Source organism: Strigops habroptila, chromosome 2 (genome assembly GCF_004027225.2).
Source record: "Strigops habroptila isolate Jane chromosome 2, bStrHab1.2.pri, whole genome shotgun sequence".
Classification (NCBI taxonomy): Eukaryota; Metazoa; Chordata; class Aves; order Psittaciformes; family Psittacidae; genus Strigops; species Strigops habroptila.
Genome location: NC_044278.2, coordinates 107,914,958 through 107,939,087, shown reverse-complemented (window position 1 = coordinate 107,939,087; position 24,130 = coordinate 107,914,958). Strand labels below are relative to the sequence as shown.

Sequence of the window (24,130 nt, the reverse complement as noted above, 5' to 3'; positions counted from 1 at the left end):
CTGTGACTGACGGAAAACTCTCTCCAAGGCCACATGTAAAACTGGAAGCTCCCCTCCCTGACATACAGCTATTGTTGGATGATTTTATTACCTATCATTTATTATATATATCTTTTAATTATTAACTGCAATATCCCCAGACCTCTGGCAGCTGCTCTGGGGAACTTCCAAAGCTTGTAAAGGAAAATCTAAAGGCACCAAAAAGAAGGGTTTGGGGGGGGGGGGGGGGGGGGTGTGGGAAGATAGGAAAGGTAGCAGCACAGGAGCAGCGAAGTTTTCCTTTCATTTGCTCTCTCCTTTTGGCATGACTGCCCACAAGCACTGAGCGCTTCCCTGGTTTCGTCCCTCTGCTCCATCCTCTGCCGCAAACCCCGGCCGCGAGGCAGGGGTCCCGCCACTCTCGTGCAGCGCGGAACCCCCCGGGGAGGGTGAATGTCTGCCCAGCCACATCCCCCCGCTCCGCAGCCGCTCAGCACATGCAGAGCCGCCTTGCCACCTTCATTAATAATAATTGGTACTTAATAACGCCAGCCCCAGCCGCGCGAATGATGGGCTGCAGCGGCTGTGTCTCTCCCCATGCCCCGCGCAAAGCCCGGGGCAGTGACCTTGCCTGGCCCTCTCGCCCTCCGCCCGCCGCCGCACAAATTTCCGCGCCGCTGCGCGCACGCGGGTGTGCGAGCGGCAGAAAGGGGGGAAAATAATAATAATAACACTAATAAAAATCCCAATGCAACACAACCCCCCTCGCCGCTGCCGCGGTGGCTGCAGTGCGCGCAGAACCCGCGGGCGGCTCCGCGGGGCGGCACAGAACTCGCCGCGCTCGGCAGCTCCGCGCCCGCGGCGGTGCGGGCGGCGGTGGCGGCGGCGCGGGCGGCGGTGGCGGCGGCGGCGGTGGGGCGGGGGTTTCACAGCGCATGTCCGCCCGCCGCGCCGCCACTAGCCGCTCCCCCCCGCCGCCAAACTCACCACCATCTTCTGCATGTGCAACGCTTGCAGCCGGTCAGAAACCGCTCCCCGGCGATGGAGACTGCGGGAAAAATCCGGCGCGGCGGCATGGCTTGCTGAAACGGCAGCAGCGGCCGGAGAGAGGCGGGGCGGCAACGGGAGAGAATAGCGAACAGATACTAAAACAAAACAACACGCTAAAAAAAGAGCAAAAAAGGGAAAGAAGGGTGGAAATCTCTCTTTTTATTCCCCCCTTCCTCTTTTTTTTTTTTTTTTTTTTAATTCTTGATTTTGTTTGTAGCCACCTCGTCCTCAATGCCTCTCTGAGCAGCATCTAGCGAGCGAGCGGGAGAAGGCGAGACAGAGAGGCAAAAGAGAAGATGAGGATAATTTGCAGACAGCTTGTCTTGTTGTTTTCTGGCTTTTGGGGACTAGCAATGGGAGCTTTTCCTAGCAGTGTGCAAATAGGTAAGTGCTGCATTGGGCTGTGTGCATGTGTCCAGGGGTTCAATCCTTTGCAAAGTGAGTTGGGAAGGAGGGTCTGAAGGCAGTTTGAAGATTTCTCCTCCAACACCATCCCATTTCTCTGCCTTCACGAAGAAATCCGCGTGTATCGGTGTACGTATCGGTGTACGCCTGTGTGCGTGTGTACATCTCTGTGTGCGTGTGTACATCTCTGTGTGCGTGTGTACATCTCTGTGTGTGTATATCAGTACGTGTGTGCGTTCGCGTGTGGAAGGGAGGATGCTTCTCTTTCGCAGAACTCGCACCAGCTCCGGGGGTGAGCGGGCTCGGTAGGCGAGGAAGGGGCTCGGGGATGATGCCCCTTGACTGCCTAAACTCCCCCTTCTCCCCCCTTTTTCCGAACCCCCCGCCTTTCCCTGGCTCCAGAGGGATGTTGAGTTGCATGCACCGAGAGGATGCGGTAGCGGGCAGGGCTGGGGGTAAAAGCCAACGCTGCCCTTCTTTCCCTTCTCCTGGTTGGAAAGTTTAGGGTTTTGTAAGTCTCTCCCTGTAGCTCTGTGCCCCATCCTTACCCCGTTCCCATCGTCTCCTGCTCCCCTCCTTTCAGACGTGTTTCGGATGGGACGCAGCTAGCTGAATTCTTTCCAGCTCACCTCCATCACTGCATCATTTCTCGTGGACTTGGAAAGATGCTGCTAAGAAGGCTAAGCTGCTCCATGCCTGCACATGGCTGCAGAGGAGCAAAGTTCATTATATCCCTGTTCAGTGCAGATTATCCTACGCTGAGTTGGTATTTTCTTTTTTTTTTTTTTAATCCAAAAAGCATCGTTCCCCTTAATCAGCCTGCCACTTAATGTGAGAGGCTGTTGAGTAGCCGATTTACCAGTGTGTTCAGTATCAGGGAGATGGAGGCTAAACACTTTAAAAGGTCACTGTAATCATGACAAATCTGGGTATTTATGTATGAAAGGCTGGAAACTGAGAAGTCAGAAGAGAAGCATGAATGCATCAGGGAGGTCAAAATCGATTGAGGACAGTGATTTAAAGGCAGCAGTTGTGATTACGAATATGTTTAGTTCCTTATCCGTTTAAGTCGTAGGACTAGCCTTATTGTGCAGCTTTGGGAGAGATAGTTACTTGGTGCTACGAGATACTAAGTAGCTTGCAAATAATTCATGCTTCTTCCTTTGCTTTTTGCCTTTTTTTTTTTTTTTTTCTGTTTTTTGTAGGTGGTCTCTTCATCAGGAACACAGATCAGGAATATACTGCTTTTCGATTAGCAATTTTTCTCCATAACACCAGCCCAAATGCATCTGAAGCACCTTTTAATTTGGTTCCTCATGTAGACAACATTGAAACAGCTAACAGCTTTGCTGTAACAAATGCCTGTAAGTAAACATGCCATTTATCTGACCACCTTATGGGTAAATTGCAGTGGAAATAACAGGAAATCATATCATTGTCTTGCATTGCAAATACATCAGTAAGTCTGTCTTCAGTATAAGTACCCTGTGCAGAAGAGCAAAAGGGGCAGCAATCTGTGCTAGTTTCTAAGTGGAACAAAGTTGCCTCTCCTGCCTTCTGCTGACTAACCTGATGTGACATTTACTTTAGTGTTATTACTGTAGTTTCTTGCTTCCCAGTTTCTATGGAGATGAATTTTTGTTGAAAAGAAAAATTATGAATGTCTCGATCAGTATGTACACCCCCAGTTACTCTTGGTTGCTTTTGGGTATGGTGCGCCTCGCATGTATTTGAAAATGTACGATAATACTTGTGCTCACAAATGCTTTTCTAATGACTAGAAAGGAGACAGGGAAGCAGTGGTGTGCAGGATAATATATCTGAGTTGATTGACGCTGCAGTTGATCTGGTGATGTCACTTGAGGCAGTCCTGCTCTTATATTCTAGGTTGTAAATGTCTCTTATCATTTCGTAATGCATACATCCTGTGGATATGTCTCTATGCATCCATACATTGGTGCCAAATCACATTAGTATCTGATTTACTTGATTTCACAGACCACCTCAACTGGAACAAATATTCTCTTCCTACTATATATTTTATACACACTCACCTGCTCACATAGAGATGCACATACACCATGAGAGGAAACCAGAAAAAGAAATGCCTTTACCAAATGAGGCAACATTTACTTTTTCTTCCTCTTTTTTTAAAGAAGCAAAGTATAATTAGCTGAAATTCGTATATTTGAATCACCTCAGAGTCCTTAGCAGTGGTTAAACATGTGCTGGATACTGCTTGATCTCCAGTAGTGGCAAAACATTGTTTCTATTTCTTCATGTAGGTCTGGCTTATGAAAAGGAATTCATGTTATTATGTAAGACAGTGGGATATAGTGTGGCAAAGCTGAAGACCGTAGTAGCATTGCTACTTTGATGTTCGTATTTCAGGACTTTATAGGTTTTCTTCTGTGGTCTTTTAAGTTTCCAAATTCCTCCTCTTCATTCAAGAGTGAATTGCCTCTGGAAGTAGATACCCTAATCAGCATTGCTGCGTGAGTTTAAAATAGAAGCATACTGGAGGAGGTTTTAGTGTTCATCGTGCCTTTAAATTACGTTCTGTGTTTCTCTCCACTTTATTACAGCCATCTCTGTGTCACTTTTTAATATGTAAACATACAATGTACTGTGCATTTCTCATGTGTAATTTACTGAATGATTGGTAAATTTATTTATATGAGTCTTTGGTACTCCAAGTTTCAGATGACCTTGCCACCTTATTTAACAGGAAGAGCTTCTGAGCTGCCAAAATGGCTCCATTCATTTTATGCAGGAAAGATTGATGTCCCATTAAGTGTGAATTCTATATTAAGCAATGTATTAGTTGTGTTTAGTGTGAAAATCAATATCAAACTCCATAAGGAGAAAACATTTCAAAAGGTGCTTTGAAACTGGAAGGAATAAGATCTATGCAGGTGTAGTTCATTGAGAAAATATCACAATGCATGTCAACTTTTGCAGGCACTGATTATATATTCCATGAAGACAAATGACACAGTAGCTTTTTGAAACTTTCATTTTTAGTGAAAGAGGAAGGGACTAAAATTTTTGCATACTGAAATCAGTAATTTTAAGTGAAGTCAATTATTTTAGATTCTGCCTACATATCCAGTTCTGCCAAATAATTTCTGAGGCTGTTGTTACTTTCTGGATTAAGGGCATTGCACAGTATTTCTGTTTGAACATTGGTGAATTAATTCTGTCTTGCATAAATCAAAATTGTCTAAAATTGAACCACTTCTCTGTGTAAGTCTTAACACCATAGATCAGAAAGGGTTTGCTCAAAAGTTTACTTATTTATGCTATTCGCAGCAGATTCTTCTCTCTCATTCCAGCCGCTTTAAGTTGTATTTACCTTGCATTGTTTTAACTGAGGAAAACCTGTCCCCTGATGTTTCTGTCATTTATAGAAATAGTGATTCATAAGCTGATTTTTTTTGTTTGGTTTTTTTTAACTGAATCCAGTTTCAGTTCCAAAGAGTTTAATGACTCAGAGATGATGAATCTTTACAGTATGGGGGGAAGCAAAGAAAGAGGAAGAAAGTAAATGTTTATCTGTGTGCATGCTCATATAACTCTGTACATGTCTGTATTAAATAGGTTTATTTAAGTCTGTACTTTTAAACCAACATGTATGTTTGCATTAGTTCAAGTTTTTATTTATTTCACATTTTGCAGTCTTGTGCCAATAATCCAACTGCTGCTGCTTTTTTGAAACATTTTAATACTGAAGAGTATTTTTTAAACAACAGATCTCCTAATGAAATCTAGGCAAACTAACTGACAACTGAATGCACATATTGCATGTCCCTTAAGCTAAATATGAGCAGAATCCTGCAAAAATCAATTGTCTGATAGCTGGAGGACACCGGCTTCCATGTGATTGAATTTGCTGGCTTGAGAGAGGCTTCTAAAGCACAGATGTGTGAGATTTTCTAACCTAATTAAAGAACCCTCACCATTAGCTCCGAATTAAGTCATTTCATGGCAATATGAAATGATAACTCTTTGCTGAACCACTAGGAAACAGCGGCTTTGGATCTTGCCATTTGTGTAGAAATTACTCAGTGCGCACGTCCCCAAATATACAATACAAAAGCCTTAGAGCTGCTGGACTGCAATGAATATTCATGTGAGTTCAAGCATAAAGCTCTGAGACATGACTAGTTACCTCTATTTCTCTTTCCGTTTGCTGCAGAGGTTACTTGTGAAGATTCAAGCCCTGGCCCCTTGCATGTGTTAGGGACAGTAAACAGAGTATTTCAAAGGATTGTGGATGGCATATTAGCAGGTAATTCACTGCAACAGTGGAAAAACTTGAGTATTTTTTTTTTCTTTTCACTAGATAAAAACAGTTACCCAAATGTTCACACAGGTGTACTTTTGGAACTGGAATAATTTTGTATGTTCAGTTTTTATCTACCTTCTAATGGTGATCTTTTCGTACACAATTTTTGTTTTCTTCAAATGGGCCCAGATCATTAGTATTTTTATTCTAAATCATGAATGCATATGAAATGGGTTGCTTAAGCAGATAGACTCTGTAGTAAGTTCGCAAAATTGATCTCATCTATGAGTTTGGAGATAGTCCTCTTTCTTTTCCCTTCCTATTGCCTGTTTTATTTAAACTTTGTTCATTTCTTTTGCACAACATACATTATTCAGAGAATCTCTCTTACTGACAGAGAGAGCTGAAATTATTGCGAACATGAGTAGTACAAGGTTCTTACTCATCAGAGCACAATACACCAGAGCTGAAACATTTGACTATCGGCATACATTGGTTTGCACCCAATAAGCAGGAAATTCTGCTTGTGATTAGAAATCTGCGTTCAGCTTGATTTCAGATGTTGGATCAATGCATTGATTTTTGAGGATGATTGTATATATTTATTCTTTAGCTGAATGCGAAGTAATTTTCTCCTTTCCATGCACCATCTATATGACATTAATATATCTCAGCAACGCAGTAAACATTAAACCTGCTTGGATACTCTTGAGGTAGCTCTATAATTTTACAAAGAACTATTTGCGTTCTAGATCTTGTGGTTGAGAAATTTTCCTTTGAAGTTTCAAAAATTCTTAATGTATAACCAGTCTTGTGGTTCTTGTGCAGGATTAGGTTAAATGGGGAAGAAAAGAGATCGAGTCAAGTCTTTCATCAGTGTTTTGTACTAAAAGTAAAGCTTTTCCCTTTGAGTCTGTTTGACTACATGTGTATTCTGAGATGAATATATTCCTAGTAAGTGTAATTTGGGGTAAATCAGGCACTCCTTTTGTGTCATCTTTTGCACAATTCAGTTCTTAGTAGATTTTAATCCCAGTAGATACCAAACCCCCAAAATAAAATTTTTGTTTATTATATGCCACATGGATCAGAAGAAGAAAAGCCTACTGGAATTGAAAAATTTGTATCTTGGAATAACTTTCCTCTTTTCCCAAGAGTTAATCACTTTGAGTTTTATTCCCTCTGGACTAACGTGAGGTTGATGACCTGAAATTGGAGGGCCTGGTTCTGCCTCATCAGCATGAATGCGGTTTCTTAGTGAGCTCCACCAAGGTCAGAGGCAGCCCTCAGGACAGACAGGAACTTCTCTCATCACCCTTCCCTCTCTGTGGGCTTGTCTCTGGGCTCATGCTCGCTCCTGAGGGGAAAGGCAATGTCATTTTGAAGTTAACTTTTCTGCTGAGGCATCCCAAAAGCTAAGGAAATAGGCTCAAATGTAGTACTGCCTTTATATTGTGACTATCTGTCATTTTACTTAAAGCAGTTTCAACTTTGATTTGCTAAGCTACACCATAATGGAATTTTCATTAAATTTGGTTATTAACTCTGCTTTATAATTACAATTCAATTTAGCAACAAGAATGTAACCTTAGTTTAATAGTTAGTGTAATTTAAAACCATGGTGTTCTTTATTTAGAAAGTGAGGTTTTCATGGTATTTTGCTATTGAGAGCAGTACGGTATTCCCAAGGATGCAGTCTGGAGTATATTGAGAGTTACCACAAAGGCATACCATACTGTCAGGTTTGAACTGCACAAGCAAACAGAGTGCCAGTTGGTTAGAAAAATGGAACTGGATTAAATTGTACCCTTCTAAAATAGGGTCAATTTCAAAAACCCATTTCAAGTGAGTGGTTTGCTTTAATACATGGAGTTTATCTCAAGCTAGACTCCAATTATTGAAAACAATTTCTCTTAAAGTTTCTGCTATTAGCACTTGCTGATGGAATCAAAGGATATATGTGTACTTGGGTATCATTTGCCATAAGAAGGATTCTGTATATTTTCAAGATATACGAAGATCCATATTCAAAGTGTTTCATAGCTCTAAATGTGATACTTGTGAATAGCTGTACAGCAAAGAGAAAATTAACCATCAATAGCTCCAATATATCAGAGTCTGGATTTAATTTTCAAGGTTATTGTTGGGATAACACATGATGGGCTATTGCTGAAATATAGCCAGATTTCTTCAGTGAAAATTCAGAACATGAATTTCCTGGCACGAAACAAGACTTTTGTCCTAGCATGTTACTGGACTGGCTAAAAATGTAGACTCAAAAGCTTTATTATAGGCTACAGAAATAATGTAATCTTCGTTTCAGAGGATTAATAACAAAGATTGCGTTTCTTCATTCTTCCTGCAGAAGCTAATGCAGTGCAGTACTTCTTGTGTAGGACAAAGCACTTAACAAGTAAATTAAGTTGATTAATTTCAGCTTTATCATTGTAATCTAAGTTTGTATGCTAGTCAAAATAGCTCATGCATTTCATTTTTAGTTCTTGACTGTTTTGAGACTTGCTTGTTCACGAGAGTGGAAGACATCTGCTTTGATTTCTTAATGGTTTAGATCCTACCATGAATTGTGTAAATTCAGATGGTGAGCAGGTGAAGTTCTTTGGATTTAAACATGTTGGACTGAATAATCTTTTCTCACAGTTCTTATTCTTTAATATATGACTAATTTAAAGGGGATAGAGCTTGTGCTAGTGCAAAAGTGAAGAACTCTGTATGATTGCACTGGTGTAATTGGAAGGAAAAATTGGCCTCCTCTGTGGATTTCCATTAGTCTGGCTAGTTGGCTTAAGGCAAAGGTTTTGGACTAGTACAGCACCAGTCCGCTTCTGCAGCTTAGGTAGGCATACCGAAGTTATATGTTGAGACACAAAGTCAAGCTGGATAATTTATTCCTGTGTAAATCAAAAATGTTCCTCTGAATTTGGGAAAATAAATTTACTCAAAACTACATGATCACAGCGTCTTGTTTGGAAATTTCACTGTTGCTTTGCTTTTAACCATTTTTCTCAGGAGTTTTACTATCTTCTTGTATCTAGTTTGGATTTTCATATAACTTTTTTTTTTTTATGGTTTTATTTTAAAGATCTCAGTGGCTTTTAGCAATGCTGCTATGGATTCAGTTGTTTCTTAATGCAGTTACGGGTTGAGTACTCTTAAACATTCTGTATCAGCGATATCTGGTTTTAGGCACCCAAGTTCAAATACAGAGCCTGTCTTACATTTTGGCACTCAGATATGTTCTAGTATTTTCCAGAGTTCTCAGCAGCACCTGTGTTCCCAATGGGAACTGCTTACTGCTGAGCACTTAGAAAAATTTGTCCTTATCTGGGTGATAATGCATGGGTCAACTGTCTTGTCTCAGTAGTGTTACTTCCTTGTGAGGACTTTGTTTCTTCCCTCTTCTTTTTACCAGAGTGACTTGTTCAAATAATAACAGCTGGTTTATGTGTTTCTGGTTTCTTACGGTAAGAAGATGGAACCAGAGTGTCACATACCCATGACCTTTGTCTTGGTAGCACACTGTGAAGACCCAGCTCATCCTTCCTCTTCACCATGTTCCTCAGAAGCTGATTATAGATAAACTTTATGTTGGACTCAAGGGGAAATACCTGTATATCTACTAACAAGCTACTGTTCTTGCTAGGTTTTGGCCAGCTACACTAACATTAACAAATTCCAGTTCAAATATTAGCCCTTGTCCTGCAGTTTTTTTCCCCAGACAGAGCTGTCTATGATTTAAATAGGGACTCTACCTGAGCAGGGATTGCAGACAGCAACCCATTAGAATGAAGGAATAGTAGGAATCAGCTCTTTTTCAAGGTGAACAGGTTCTCATTCTTTCATGTCATAGCTCAAACTTTAAAAAGTATTAAATTGCTTAACTCCTGTTATATTAAAACAAACCAAAACAAAACAAAACAATTTAGAAATTGGACTCCTGGTATATAATTGCCTAATTTAAAATAATGTAATTTGGACTACTGTTTTCGTGTGTTCCACAGGCTATTTCAGCATTGTATTTATATACAACCGTAGCTCCTGAAAAATGCGGTCTTGTGCAGCACCTGTCTATATTCTAAAGTCATGGACAACATGAGCATGACTACAGGTTTTTTTCTGTACATACAACTAGAGCGCAAGAGAAACAAAAAGCTCTTACACTTTTCACCAGCTTATTTGTTAGATTATTTGCAGGGAAGGGCTTTAAACACAATTTGAACACTGTTCTTAAAATACATCAGCTTTTAACTATTCATTACAGTTCCTTGCAGACCCTCTATGGGCTAGATTCTGTTCCATTTCTGCATGCATGCTCTTCCAATTTCTTTTATGAAATATTTGTGTAGTATGCTCTTAAACTGATAGAATTTGAACTTCATTTTTATTTGCACATCACCTTTTAGTACAGTTTAAGTATACCCAATGCATATCCATCAAATACATGTTTTAGGAATGTTCACAGGTAGTGAGAGTTAATTGCTGAAAAGAATTGAGAATTTTACACAGTTTGCCTCAGTTTTCAGATCCATTTCTAAATGGATATGGAATTTACATTTTCACATTGTGGTGCAAAATGCGATGCATATGTTAGTATAAGAAATTATGATACAAAATAATTAGGAGTTATTGTACAAAATATTCTGCTTTTAATAATTGCTTTCACAGTTTTGTGTTATTCTTCATTTCTTCTTGTTATAGATTTCACTGATACAACATGGATATTTTTTTTCCAATGTCAGGGTCAGATGCATTTCCTTAGTGGGTAAAAGGATTCATGTAATACATATTCAAGGTAGAGACAGGGGAAAGCGAGGAAATTCTTGTAGAGCAAAGAGTACAAAATGTAGTGTATTCTTTGCCTGCAAAAGCTTCCTATTCTACTTTAATATTCCTGACTTACAGTAGCAGTATTTCACACTACTACTTTATGTGAGATATGGGTCTGGATGGTGCTGTGTTCAGGTCTGCAAAACATTGCCGAGTATAAGTGAAAAGCACTTTATCAAGCACAGATACATTAATGTAAAATTCAGGAGTAAAAAGCTGTAGTATTTTTAAAAATGCGCATGCACATCAGCACACTTTGCCCTTTGTTTCCTCACTTAAGCTGATGGGGCAAAAAGGAACAAGACTTTACAGACCCACAGTCTCAGCAGAATGATGTCGGACCTTCTATTAGTGATTTCCTCCTGGTTTTCAGTGTGGATCTGTCCTGGAGATTCTTGCTGATGAAGGCCTTCAAGCCTTGGTCATTTCCATCCGTTTAAACTGAGAAGAGTGTTTAAGAATGGACTTTTCAAAACCGCTGCAGCTGGGAGGATAATTTCCTTTGAAAATCAATAGTCACGTGCTCTTGGCTGACCCAGGAGTTTTTCTCACTGCTCCTCCAAGCAGAAAGTACAAGCCAGGTAGGAAGCTGACTCTTGCGGCTGCTCGCACACCCTGTTAACGCAGTCTCTGTATCTAGCTGTTTGTGTGGCCTCCAGTTGAGACCTGATCATGGGGGTTTTATTCTCAGGTGCTCTCTTTTTAACATCAGTATCCTTGTTCGGTGCTTCTGTTGGGTGATAAAAGCAACAGGGTAATGCTGTAAGTAAGTGATACATTGTTGTCTAGATAAGAATTGGAGTTGCTGCCTGGAGACACAAGTAAACATGCAGGGAAAAGAGCATAAGAGGACATTGGTGTATTGGGAGGACATACATCTGCATCTGTTGCAGGATTACATATGCCCCATGAAAGTGTGTGGCTGGCAGGTCAGGAGTAGTGCCATATGGAAGTGTTCCAAGTTACAAGTCCTTACAGATGATACAGAAAAGATGTGAAAGCAGGCTAGGGGATGAAATGTTGTGTGATGGCTGTCAGCATCATTGCTTCGAAGAAGAAAAAGTAAAGGTCACCAAAATAAATGGGAGAGGGGATAGCATGTAATGGTGTTCACAGGATATTGTGTTCTAAGGCTAGATGGGACCATTTTGATCACCCAGTCTGACCAGCAAGGTGCTAGTCAGCCAGCCTCAGCTAGTTTCTTTATCCCACCCATAATTTTTTTCCAAATAAGTCCAGTCTTGAATTAAAGATTGAAAGAATCGCAGGTAAATTGTCATGTCATCGACACAGAATTTGGACATATCACCCACTGTCTATATCTGTGTTAAATGTAGGAGTCATACAGAGTAGGCAAGCAGAAAAAAACCTTGCCTACTGGGTTTGTTGTTGGACTTTAATTTAGAGACATACCATGAGCATGATCTGCTCATGGTATGCATGAGCAAATGCATGATTTGCATCCAGTCATCACACTTGTGCAACTCCCAGAGCCCCCTGAGGTTTGTTCTGGCTGGTTGGTGCTGCGTCTTGCCTGCGCAGAGGGGCAGTGTTGGACACCCTTGGTAGCAAGGCTTATGCCACAGCAAGACATGCAAGTTCCGTTGGAAAATACCACCAGTCGACGCAAATGGTGGGATTTTTCCACTCTCCTAAGAAAAAACATCTCTAATCCTGCAGCAGGGAGTATGGCTTGAAGCAGTAGTAATATAAGCTTGGTAAATACGTTCAAAGACCATTAAGTATGTTTTTGCTAAGAAACGTACACTGATCCCCATAATTTGTATTCACAGACTCATCTACCTGCAAATGCAACGTAATGGTCATGTGTGTTACACATATTTCATTTTCTGTGAACTACAGAGGATGTGAATCTATTACTGCTTTCACCTGGAGGGTTTGGGCTGTTAGCTTAAGATACCAAGAGTTATGAATTTAGCTTTGGAAGTCCCTGGTTTCATCTGCTTTGTGTGTCAGAGGAGATGGCAGCCTGAACACAAACATGATGATGAATGAGATTTAATGCACAAAAATATTTGCAGAAAGCAAAAGCCTGAATAAAGGAATACAAGAAGTTTTCCCATAGCTGTCTTTGATGATCTGTTGCACTATTTTGAATAGCAAATGTATATGGGAAGAGGAAAAAAAGGACAAACCTTTTATTTCCTTATGCCACAAGTCATTGAAACAGAGAGACAGAGCAACACAAGACCTAAGCAATTAATTTATGGTATACTAATAGCTGTACTAGCGGTGTCCTGTTTACTACTATTCCATCCATTAAATAATTTGCTTAAATGATTTATTATTTAGCTGTTATTAAAATCAGCTAGAAAATGACAAAGTGTTTTCATATTGACTTACTCAGATAACTAACTCAGAAAAGGAACAGGCACAATTAATGCAAATGCAAATGCATGTGTGCAGAGTGTAATTGGTGAGGTTTGGCCAGGCGTTTGTGATAATTTGGAGCCCAGGCAGGAAGTGGGTCTGCCCCAGTTCTTTGGGGCCCCTTCCTTCAGGGAATGTCAGATTGCCTGGAGTAAGGTATCAGATGAGTTTGAGACCTTGCACCTGCTGTTCACCCTTGGTTGGGTGGGAGAAGGGGTTCAAGATACAGCAGGAGCTGTGTATTTATGAAACAGCATTATTCAGTGATGGGGAAGGAGATTCCTGAGAACAGAGGAAGGACTGACTGCTTACTGCATGGGGAATTCTATGCCTCTGAAAAGAAAGCAGAAAGGTATGGCTGGTCCTTGTGAATTAGGGATTATAGCTGGTGTGAGCTGATGTGACTTTGAAAATCTTTAAGGTTGTGCTAAACTGAAAAGTTAGTACAGAGGGGGAAGTAACAGCTGGTCCATGTGTCCATTGGAGTACAGTAGGAGTTAATAGTCATGGAAGAGCATAAGGCTATAAGATACTGTTCAAAGAGACAGTATCTGTTCAAAGAAACATCAGCCATACTCCTCTCCCTCCCTGCTTTTCATGACAAAATCGGAACAGTCTGCAAGAGGCAGAGCCAGTGGAAGCAGTGGACATGGTGCTTCCTGAACTCTGCATCGCTGGAGAAGTGCTGCTGCAGTGGAGGCAGCATCGGGCATCACAGGGAGTGAATCACCCATCCACTTCCTGCCCCACACCTCGGGAGAGGCTGCTGTGTCTTCTGGGTTTGGCACCTAATGTAACTTCTATAATGTATTGATTACAGATAGCCATCAGCTTAACTACTGAGGGACAGGAAGGAAAGGGACAGAGCATAAACCATTTGTTTCTGGAACAGCAAAGATATGACATCCTATACAATCTCAGAAAAACTGTGCCCATTTCCATCTGTCTGTCTTACTGCACGTCTGCCTTGAACTCCATCATGGTCAATCACAGAATCAACTAGGTTGGAAAAGACCTTTAAGATCTTCAATTCCAACTATTACTCCAGGACTGCCACGACTTAAATATTTTGAGGGAGTGAATGGAAGGAGGGAGTGGTGGTGGTGTACCACAAAAGACAGTTTAACAGATGAACTGGGTTGCTTTCCTCCATTCTTCTCTGGGTCTCTGACAGATGTAGACGGATTCCTGTGTTTTTATTTCCTGATGAAAGCCCCAGAAAGCCTATCATTATTTCAGTTACTGTTTATGATGGGGATCTTTTGCTGGCAGGCACCAGAGCTTCACACGTTAGTCACATATTCTTTGTCAGCCTTTCACATACTGTGCTAAATGGGAGACTAGCAGAAATCCTTTGAGCAATTACAATAATAGGATAATACTAATTATTTCAGTTCCTTGCACTTACAGGGTCTGTGAGATTAAAGTGAGATCCAGCATAACATTACCCATTTGAAAAGGTGTGGATATCCCATGTCAGCAGCATCACCTTGAGAAACAGCTTTCCATGGCCTCACATTCCTGCTCCTTTATCTGTGGTATGGTCAAGCAGGGCTGTACTGCCACCTTCCTATTCAAGTCTGTGAGCAGCAGACTGCATAAATAAAGTAATGAAAAAGAACGTAAATGTGGGGAATCAGCAGCATGAAGAAAGTCTGGGGTTTGGCCTTTTTTTCATGTGTGGCTACAAAAGACAGGAGAACATTAGAGGGTTGTCTCTCCAGTTCAGAGGGAGCATGCTTACATGAGGCATTTTCCTTTCTTGACTGCACATTATGTAGATCTTAGGACCATTAGTGAGAGTTAAATGTGTGCAACCAAAAATGTAACACACAGGTGTAGCTTTAAGCCTGTTGGTTTCTTAAGATGTGCATGAAGATAATGTGCTACCTTCCTGTCTGGTCCCACGTATGAAAGTATTGTCTGCAAACTGTTGGATTATTGGTACAGTAAGTTAGCATTACTTGCCTACTGAAAGAAAATCCTCTGGGGCCTTTTCCTGGCCTCCCGCAAAAAGTGCTCCACACTTAATTAAAATTATGAAGTTCAATGTCAGTCTTTCAAAGTGTTGTACCTATTGTTAGTGCTGTGATGATAAGTTCCTTAAGGATGTGTGTGACCATAATAAGCTGTTGCCATAATAAGCTGTTGCCATAGCTTTTCACCAAGACAAAAATAGCAAAGTGATTTAAAATCCAATTTTTTTTTTTATTTTATTTTTCTCGTGGTGGTGGCAGCCTGTAACTTTCTACATTAAGAATACAGAAAAACATCAGCTTTTAGTGGGAGCCTGCCCCTTTTTCTCACCTCTCTTGGTAGATGCAAAGAGAGATGGAAGCATCCAAAACCTATCAGAAGACAGGAATGCATCAAACTGTGTTTCTGCATCTGTGGCGTCGGTGACTGAAAAAGCTGTTTGTCACCTTAGTTAATTTGGCTATCCTGATTCATGACTTCAAGAGAGCAAATAATGATTTGGGATCTAATATCCTGGAAGCCGTAACACCAGACAGTGGTCCCAAAGGATTGCAGCGGATGTTTGCTAGAATATCTTAGGTTTCTGCCACTCCAGTGTCTACCCAGTAAGTAACTCCATCTCCATTGGCTGTGCTAAGGACATGAGGAGAGTAGAAAAGACGATGGCTGGCAAACCTGGGCTTCCTGGGCCCTTTCTCTCCTACAACTACACCCCACCCAGGAGAGAGGCCAAGTGAGCAAAACTACACAGGGAGCAAAACAAGGGTGGGACTTAAATTCTTCTCCTCTGCGGCCTCCTGTACGTATTTGTGACTTATGCCTGCACTCTGGCTTTCTCACACGTATCTGTGAGAGAATTTGAGCACCAGTTTAATTTCTGGAGCTCAAACTCCTTGCTTTCTTAGGATTGTTACTTGTGTCTCAAATTATGCACTTGATTGACAGTGTTTGTCACCAAGAAAGATTTGGAATGATAAGGACAGGTCACTGAGGCTATGCTACAACATTTTGGGATGGTGTCTTAGTTAGGTTTTGCTGCAGAGGCAGGCACATGTAAAAACATCTGATTTGGCTTCTTCTATGTGTATGTAGAGGAAGTTTTACAAGACACTTAAATAGCAGAGGGGTTGGAACGAGATTATCTTTAAGGTCCCTTCCAACCCATTTTATGATTCTGTGATTCTATGAAACATCTTTAAAACTCTCTATTTTGGCTTTAAGTTGATAACTGTAAACATTTAGGAGATGCTTTCTAGGAAGAGATGTTGAAGAGACTTGATGCATCACACATCCTGGCAGGGCAAATTCCAATACTCCATTCGAAGCATGGATGGGAGTTAATTTAGTTGGACCAAGTTGTTAATTTCTGGCTGAAACTGTTGCCCAGAAGTCTGTATAAATGTGTATAGCTAACAGAAAGCTATCTTTTTGTATGTGCATTTTTATACTTCTTTTAGCTAATTGAGTGATTGAAATACTAAATCTAGCACTCGGATATCTTTTGGATTTGTTATAGTCCCTGGAGGACTTTGACTTACAGTTATTCATATAGGTAGTTTTTAAAACTTATGACAGAAATAATAACTGTAATAATATTCATCCTATTGCATATTTAGAGCACCGAGTGTGAGATCAAAAAGATGAGCAGCTAGAAATTCCTGGGACAAAGCTTTGGCTCAGTGCTCAGCTGTCCCTCACAGGGCATGGAAGCCAGCGACATTTCAGAGACTTCAGGCAATTCTCAGAACTTGCAGAGATTTAAACCCAAAGTGAAGTCTGGTCCAGAGCAGCAACTGGTATATTTAACTGTATTTTAGGTGCTCTGCCTATCAGTTAATTACAGTTTTCTGCTATTCCGGGATGTGCACATGCATTGCAGAAGTGTTTATTGAGTCGTCTCTGTCCCACTCCACACCCTCCTAGGATGACAGTTATCTTGAGCAGTTTGTTCTGCCCCTCTTGCTGCTCTGTTGTCATCCGCAGTAGCGCCCAGAGCACACTCTGGGTCTCAAGAGGTTACAGCAGGTCTCTTGGGTCTAGGCAGTAATGAGGGCATCCTGGAAAAACGAGAACAGGCAGCTGGAGACGAGTGGTGTCAAGTATCAGTGGACCACCTGATGTGATGCCATCTTGGAGTACTCAGCAGTGGGGAGAAGGATGTGGAGCACAAGAGGGCAGGGAGATACACTATTTCCTGGGAAGGAGTGGGAAGTGAAAACCATATTTCTTTTGCACTTGTCCTTAGGTAAGGGCCTTTCATCAGGCTGAGGTTGTGTTTTCACTGAAACATGAAAGTTAAGTATTTTTACCTTAAGGACTAAGAAACTGACTTTGGTGTAAACCTGCGACACCAAAGAGCTTTCTTATAAGGGAAAAGGCTGCTGTAGTCAATGGGTTTTGTTTTAATTTGTGACTAAGGCAGTCTTTAATCAAATAGACAAACTATGACCTGAAGGAAAGCCCTTCTTCAGTGCAGGCAGAAAATGCCTTTAAATTAGTGTCCTTCTATCATTCACGTCTTTGTTAGAAGAGGGTTAGTGATGTGATCAGGTGTGAGCAAGATGAATGGCTTTCACATATGCTTCGGATCATGGCTTTGCTTTGTTGTTGGGGCCTTTTTAAATGTTTGTTTTGGTTTGGTTTATCTCACATTCAAAACCAAGAATTGAGAATCTCCTGTATGAGTCTTTGATATCTTAAAATCCCTTAAGCTCCAAAGTGGGCGAATGTGGGCAAAGCTGGTGCTTTCCATTTCAGTGAGGCACACTAGGGCGGTTGTGTTGGATTAATGCTGTTTTACAGGTCATTAACGACCTGTGGAGGAGCTGCTGCCTCACCATCACACCGAGACTTGGCAGTGCTCCCATGCGGGGCTTGTGGCTCCCCTCCCCGCGGGGTGCTGGTGTCCCTGTCTGTGCCATCCCAGCCCAGCTTGGCCTCAGGAAGGGACTTGCTTGCACCTGGGTAAAGGGCTGGTTTTAGGATGGAGATCAGGTTAAGCTGATAGGATTGTACTAAAGCCGTGGAGGGCTGCAGCTATTTGAGAATATTGGAGCAAACCTATATTAAACTCCATCCCGTGCTGTTGCTGCCTGTACTGAGTGGTGCCCACCTCCATAGCTGGCTGCTGGGGTCTGGACAAGGAACTGCATGCTGCCTGCCCACCCGCATCCTCGGGCAGCAGGGCTGGAGAGAGCATCAGCTGCTCTTCTACAGAGGTAGGCGCCTATAAACACTCATTATCAGCCTCAGGCTTACTGAAGCAATCACTATCATTAAAAGCTCAGTTGCAACCACTAAGGTAAGTATAAGTGACTCCAAAAATAGGTGATTTCAGAGGGAAACTTTCAGACCTTTAATAAGCAAAATAGCTAGTGCTCGGTACACCTTGAAATTATGTGGAGTTTTTTTCTTACTCTTTAGAGTTAATACACTGTGGTTGTGTCCTAAGAGCATGTCTGCTAAGTGTTTCTAGCAAGACTTCTTGAAATGCAGCCAGAAGACCTGGAGAGCTGCATACCTTGCTCTTAACACAGAGAGACAGCTTTGAGTCACACACTGTGCCACTGCATAGCCAGGATTGTAAGTAGCAAATTTTAATTATCAAGTATATTTATAATTCATTAATAGGAGGTAGACAAATAGACCAGGCTGTCTTTGCAGTACAGGAAAGATAAATGGAAGATCGTGAGAAGGTAATAGCTGCTGGAGTAGAATGTGTGGCATTTTTCTTTCCTCCATTTTGTCTCGCTGCAGCTATTTTGCTTGAATTCTCAAAGTTGTTCTGGGAAGAAGGACTGGAAATAGGACAAATGTACATCCATCGCAAATGTTCAGAATTCTGAAACTGAGCTTTAAGTACAATGTGAACTGCTGCGCACAAAACCTAGAGGAGCAGCCTTAATGTTTTGTTGTTTTCTGCAGCAAATATTTCTCTAGTTATTTAACAGCACCCATTTAAAATTTGGATGTATTGAATAAAATACTTCTTAATCATGTCCCTTCCATTTGTTCTTGCATATATAATTTTAATTGACTTCATGATAAATATTCCAGGAACTGCTTATCTGCTTGGGTGGTATGATAGACGATGTCATTGATTTAATGACATAAAACCATGTTTAGGTAATGAACTTTTCACAGTCTTTCTTTTGTAAACATATAATCATCTACTTCAGTGGTTCTTTTTCAGGCTAAATTAAAAGTAGCATGTGAGAAAAGGAATATATATGCAGTGTATCACTTACTCAGCTGTAACTTGAGTCTAGATAGCAAAGTACACTGTTGCCTAACCATCAGACTGGCTTTAGACGAGTAATCAGCTATAAGAAAATGATGAGTACCTAATTTTATATCATTAGAGGTAATTATTGTAACTGGGAATGCTTTTAACCTAAAGGTGAGTAAATGGCACCTGTGCAATATATATATCCATAGTTTGAAATATCAGTTTAAATGAATGATGTAGTGGGAGATAAAAAATGGAAATTCTCAGTTTGTTCAAAACATCCTTTTTTTCATGTGGAGGTGTCTTTCGACACTTACCATGACAATGATGTTTAATAAAATGTTCAAATTGTGTGTAGGTTTAGCAGCGGATATGTGTTACAGTGCTCCTGAACGTGGTGGTTGTTCGACTGACTGGACCAAAGCTTGGCCAGGAGGCTCCTTGGCCCCCACCAGCCCACTGACTTATTTTACTCACTCTATGTTGGGAACGTAATTCATGGGTGAGAAAGGAACATTTTTGAATGAAAAAGGTTCTTGTAATTGTCAAAAAAAGTCAAAAAAAGTCAAAAAAAGTCAAAAAAAGTCAAAAAAAGTCAAAAAAAGTCAAAAAAAGTCAAAAAAAGTCAAAAAAAGTCAAAAAAAGTCAAGGGCATGACAAACCTGATTCCCAGTGGAAGCCAGGCACCCCACTGCCCTCTACAAAAGCACCTGCTTATATATATGAGATTCAGAAGCATTCGTTAGTCTTTTCTTCACAGCTGGTATTTTTCCCCAGGTGATAGGGAGAAGAAACTTTTGGCTTCCTTGGTGTTTTTCACATGGGGATTTCAGAGGTGTTTGTATTTTCCTTTAACTAAGTTTCTGAATGTTCCATGATTTATGTGGAATATCAAACTATTTCAGTTGCTGCTCAGACTCATTTGTTTTCTGCGTGCTGTGATGGGTGAGGAGAGCTGAGATCCAGAGCAAGGCTGTCCTCTATTGCAGGTGGTCCTTGCAGTAGGATCACTCCCCATGGCTGCTGCCACAGAGAACAGAAGCAATCTGGGCTGTTCTCTGCCAATCAGGCATTTGGGACGTGATTTCCAGCAGTGGTGTGCTGAGGACACCTGCTGCTCCAGCAGCTGGAAAGCTAATGGGAGATGCTGTTGCTCACTTTTCTGAAAAATAGGGCTCAATTTTTCTCCCGTTTGAGTCACTGTATGTCAAAGGCAGTTTGTTTTGTCTGGGAAAAAAAAGTCAGAAGGCTTTCTGCTGGAGCACATACATGGGTTCACCCAATTACAGAATCAGTAATTGCGTGAAATGACTTTACCATCAACTTCTGTTTCAATTTTAGTTTGTAAAATGAATAAAATCAGCCATAACCCCCTTCTTTTATCATTTTTATAAAAATTTCAGAAAGATTTGATATATGCTGTATGTGCTAAAGTATCTTGTAGGTACATATATGTGGCAGAATTACTCTAGGTCCTGTTTCCAACGGTTTGATCATCTATGTGCCAAAGACAGAAATTTCAGGTTTTGTAGATGTTCTCACCTGCAAAAAACTGTTATTTTAGAAATTGAAAATACACAAAAAGTTGAAGAAAAGGAAATGGTATAAACTATTCAGTGCCAATAATTATTTCAAGGCATGTTCTTATTCCCCTTTTCTAAGAGTTTAAGGGAGAACTTTTGCACTTCAGAAATAAATTATCCTCTATCAGTGAAAAGTAAATGCACTGGACAGACAAGCTACAAGTAAAAATAATCACTGCTGTATGATCCATCCAATGTGTATTGAGCAATTCTGCTTTAAAAACAGGATACAGATAGTACTGTTTTTCAAGGCCCATCTCAGAGAAAATTTTTCAGGCTTTTTCACAAAAACCTGTTGAAGTCAAAGTCATCGCAATTCTGTGTATGCATAAAGTTAAGCATACTTCTAAATGCTTAGCTGAACATTTCAAAGCATTTCAGTGTTCTTTAGGCCAAAGCACAAATATTTAACAATTCAGAAAAGTGAAATGTTTGCTCTAGGCCAAGGAATCAGGATCGGAAGGAACTAAATTCTCTGACTAGCTTCTTGACAGCCAGAGCACAATTTGAGGGCCATTTATACATTTACAAATAGGCGTAAGAAACTTCATGATGGTTGTGTTTTATGCTTGTCTTTATTCTCTGGAGATGCCCTGTCTGAAAATTAGGATTTTTTTTAAAGAGCCAATAAGCTATTAAATGACGATCTATTACTAGTGTAAAAATAAATAGAATTCTATGCATACTTTCTGGTTTTGTCTTACGGTTGTCATGAACAAGTTCATAACCTTAGCAAAATGTTTCATTTTCCCTAGTACCGTTAAAGCTGTCATTTAATTTTAGTATGAGGTGTACAATTGCTTGTTGGTTTATCATCAAGTTTAGGCAGTATACTCCTGGAGCATGAAGTACACTTTTACCCAGCAAAATTAATTCCTTGATTGTAAAGGGCAAGAGCAGTCACTGAGCTATTGCTTTACTATTCTGTTTTAATTTTTGTTTTAATAATTTATTAAAAATGACATCTAAGCTTCTCACACATTAATCTTTGCCTGAAAAAAAATCTGAAAATAATTCCTCTATTTATTTTTGGGCTGTTGTTTAAGGAAAATTTATATACATGCTGACTTTTTAATAACGGTTGAAGTATGGAAACAATTGTTTCCAGAGAGTGGGATGAACTTTCACACTTTTAGAAATAATGCTGTAAATTAAAGTAATTTATTCCATATATTTTTACTGCATTTCCCCAACATTTGTATGCAACAGATTCAAAAAAACCAAATGGATGTGTTTTTGCATGATGAGTGGTAGACCTATGGGACTGTTCTCTGAAGAAAAATGCAAAATGTTTGCTTGGATTCAAGCACAGATTAGCTGCACACTGGGAGAAGAGATCCATGAGGCCAAACCAGTTGGAAGCACCCAGTAGCTGTAAATAGTTGAGTGCTGGGAGAATATTCAGGGGAAATACTTATTTCTGGCCACTACTGGACATAGGTTGATGCTTGCTTGGGGCAAAATTACCATTCTTATTTTGGGAGATATTTCCAGTCCCATTGCAATTATAGACTCCTTATGTAGTACCGTGCTGACATAAGAAAAGGCTAGCCATGGTGGCAAAACAGCATCTTTGGACTGGTGAGACTGATCCCCAAGTGTGGTTTCCTGGAAGTGGGGACCACCAGAGAGTGCTGCTCATACTGTTGAGCATCAGCCTCACGCAGGTGTAGGTGGTAGCATGGGATGCAAAGTCGGGGGAGGCTGGGACCCAGTGAAGCAATTACGTGTTCAATGCACACACTAGCACTAATGAAAGCCTCACAGGTATTTCCAGAGGAGAATGTACCCCTTTCTACTCATGAACATCAAAGGATCCATAGGGTTGCTGATTAGGAACTGCAGCTTCTTTTACATAAGAAAGGCATGGATAATTAATGATTTTGCGTTCTGATTAGAAAATTAACATTGCTAATGCTGTTACTAGATAACTGAATTTTGATATTATAAAAGCCTTTTCAAATGCAATTTGACAGAGCATGTATCAGATTAAATTGGATTGATTATGGGAGTTTTGAAGTTGTTGATTTCTTTGAGAGCTCTGTTAACGAAGCATTATATTGTAACAGAACCCATTAATAGCACTGTTCTACTTAGCTAACAGCCCATTACCCTCAATAGGTAATAAAGTACATATGCAAGGCACCACAGCAAGCAGGGTAAGACAGGGTACTCCACTACATCCACTATAGATCTTAGGGTACATTTCTAATTTTGTGGTATTATGGGGTTTGAATTTCACTGTCAACTTGGGCTGATAATAGTGAGTCTCGCAAACCACTGTCACAAAGCAGGAGCATGATTTTGCATTGTCTATTAACTTCAGCGGATTGTTGTAACAATACGATGTGGCAGGATGGTGCAGTTACAATATTCTGTCTATTTGAGGAACTAGTGAAAAGAATTGACACACTGGAATGTGCACTGTGACCCTCCCAAAATAGCAATGAGGTAATTACCTGCGTGTAGTTTTCCTCAGTTTCTTTTGGTAAAGGTTCTTTTCTCCCTAAAGGCCAAAGAAGCTGGGTTATACTGTGGGGTACCATGCAAGAAATGAAAAATGTGCATTAAATATTAAAATGAGGAAGCCAGCCTCAAAACTAGCAGTAACTAGAGGCTTTGGCTGCATACCAGAAGCTCTTTCCAATTCTTTTACAAACTTCCCTGCTTTGAATCTTGACCAAAACCTTATTGTCCTATATATTCAAAACTTTGGAGAGAAAAGGCCTTGGCATCTCATTTCTGAATGTTAGTGCAGCATCTGTGGAGTTGTTTCCCACTTTCCCGTGCTTTACTCTAATGGTCCCATGGAAGGCAGCAGGCAATGCCGAGGTGCAACTGAAGAATATCATCCGAAGTACAATGGTGTATAGGTATGACGAAGAGTTATTTTTCATCTTCTGAGCTTTTTGATAATAGTGATGATGCAGGGAAAGATATTTGCACAGCTAGCAGCTGAAATCTGCACTTTTTGAGGTCAGGAAGATAGGAGGTCAAAAGATAATAAAACCCATGGCGCTGTCTGTTGTTACTCTTTGCAGTAAAATTGCCCTTAATGCAGATGTTTCCAAGTCCACACTTACCTACTGTGGTTGTCTAGGAGCCCTGAAAAGAAGCAGCCTGCAGAAGAAACAACTAAAACGAGAAATATATTATTCTCGATAGATAGACAGTCAGACAGATAGATAGACAGACAGACAGATAGATAGATAGATATACAATTTTGTTGTCATCCTGGCATGCATGGACTGCTTCCTCTTAGGAGATAACAGAATTTTTCTTTTATTCTGTGAGGAGAATTTTGAAGGTGGCAGGAAGATTAGGGATGTGAGAAATTATGTACTATCTGAAGCTTTCTATTTATGTAGTTGCTCCAAGCATCCC

The 24,130-nt window shown here is 40.6% G+C and overlaps 1 protein-coding gene across 12 annotated transcripts in view; it reads left to right on the top strand.

Moving 5' to 3' along the window:
* Positions 1 to 863: 863 nt before the first annotated feature.
* GRIA4 (glutamate ionotropic receptor AMPA type subunit 4) overlaps positions 864 to 24,130 on the top strand; it is a 215,589-nt gene continuing 192,322 nt past the window's right edge. For all 12 annotated transcript variants that reach the window (XR_003989982.2, XR_003989983.1, XM_030475921.1 and 9 more), the window contains exons 1-2: positions 864 to 1,413; positions 2,640 to 2,798. Coding sequence is in view for 10 of the 12 variants with exons in the window: in XM_030475921.1 (XP_030331781.1) it covers positions 1,326 to 1,413; positions 2,640 to 2,798 (247 nt within the window). In the remaining 2 variants the exon portion in view is untranslated. The remainder of the gene's footprint in view (positions 1,414 to 2,639; positions 2,799 to 24,130) is intronic.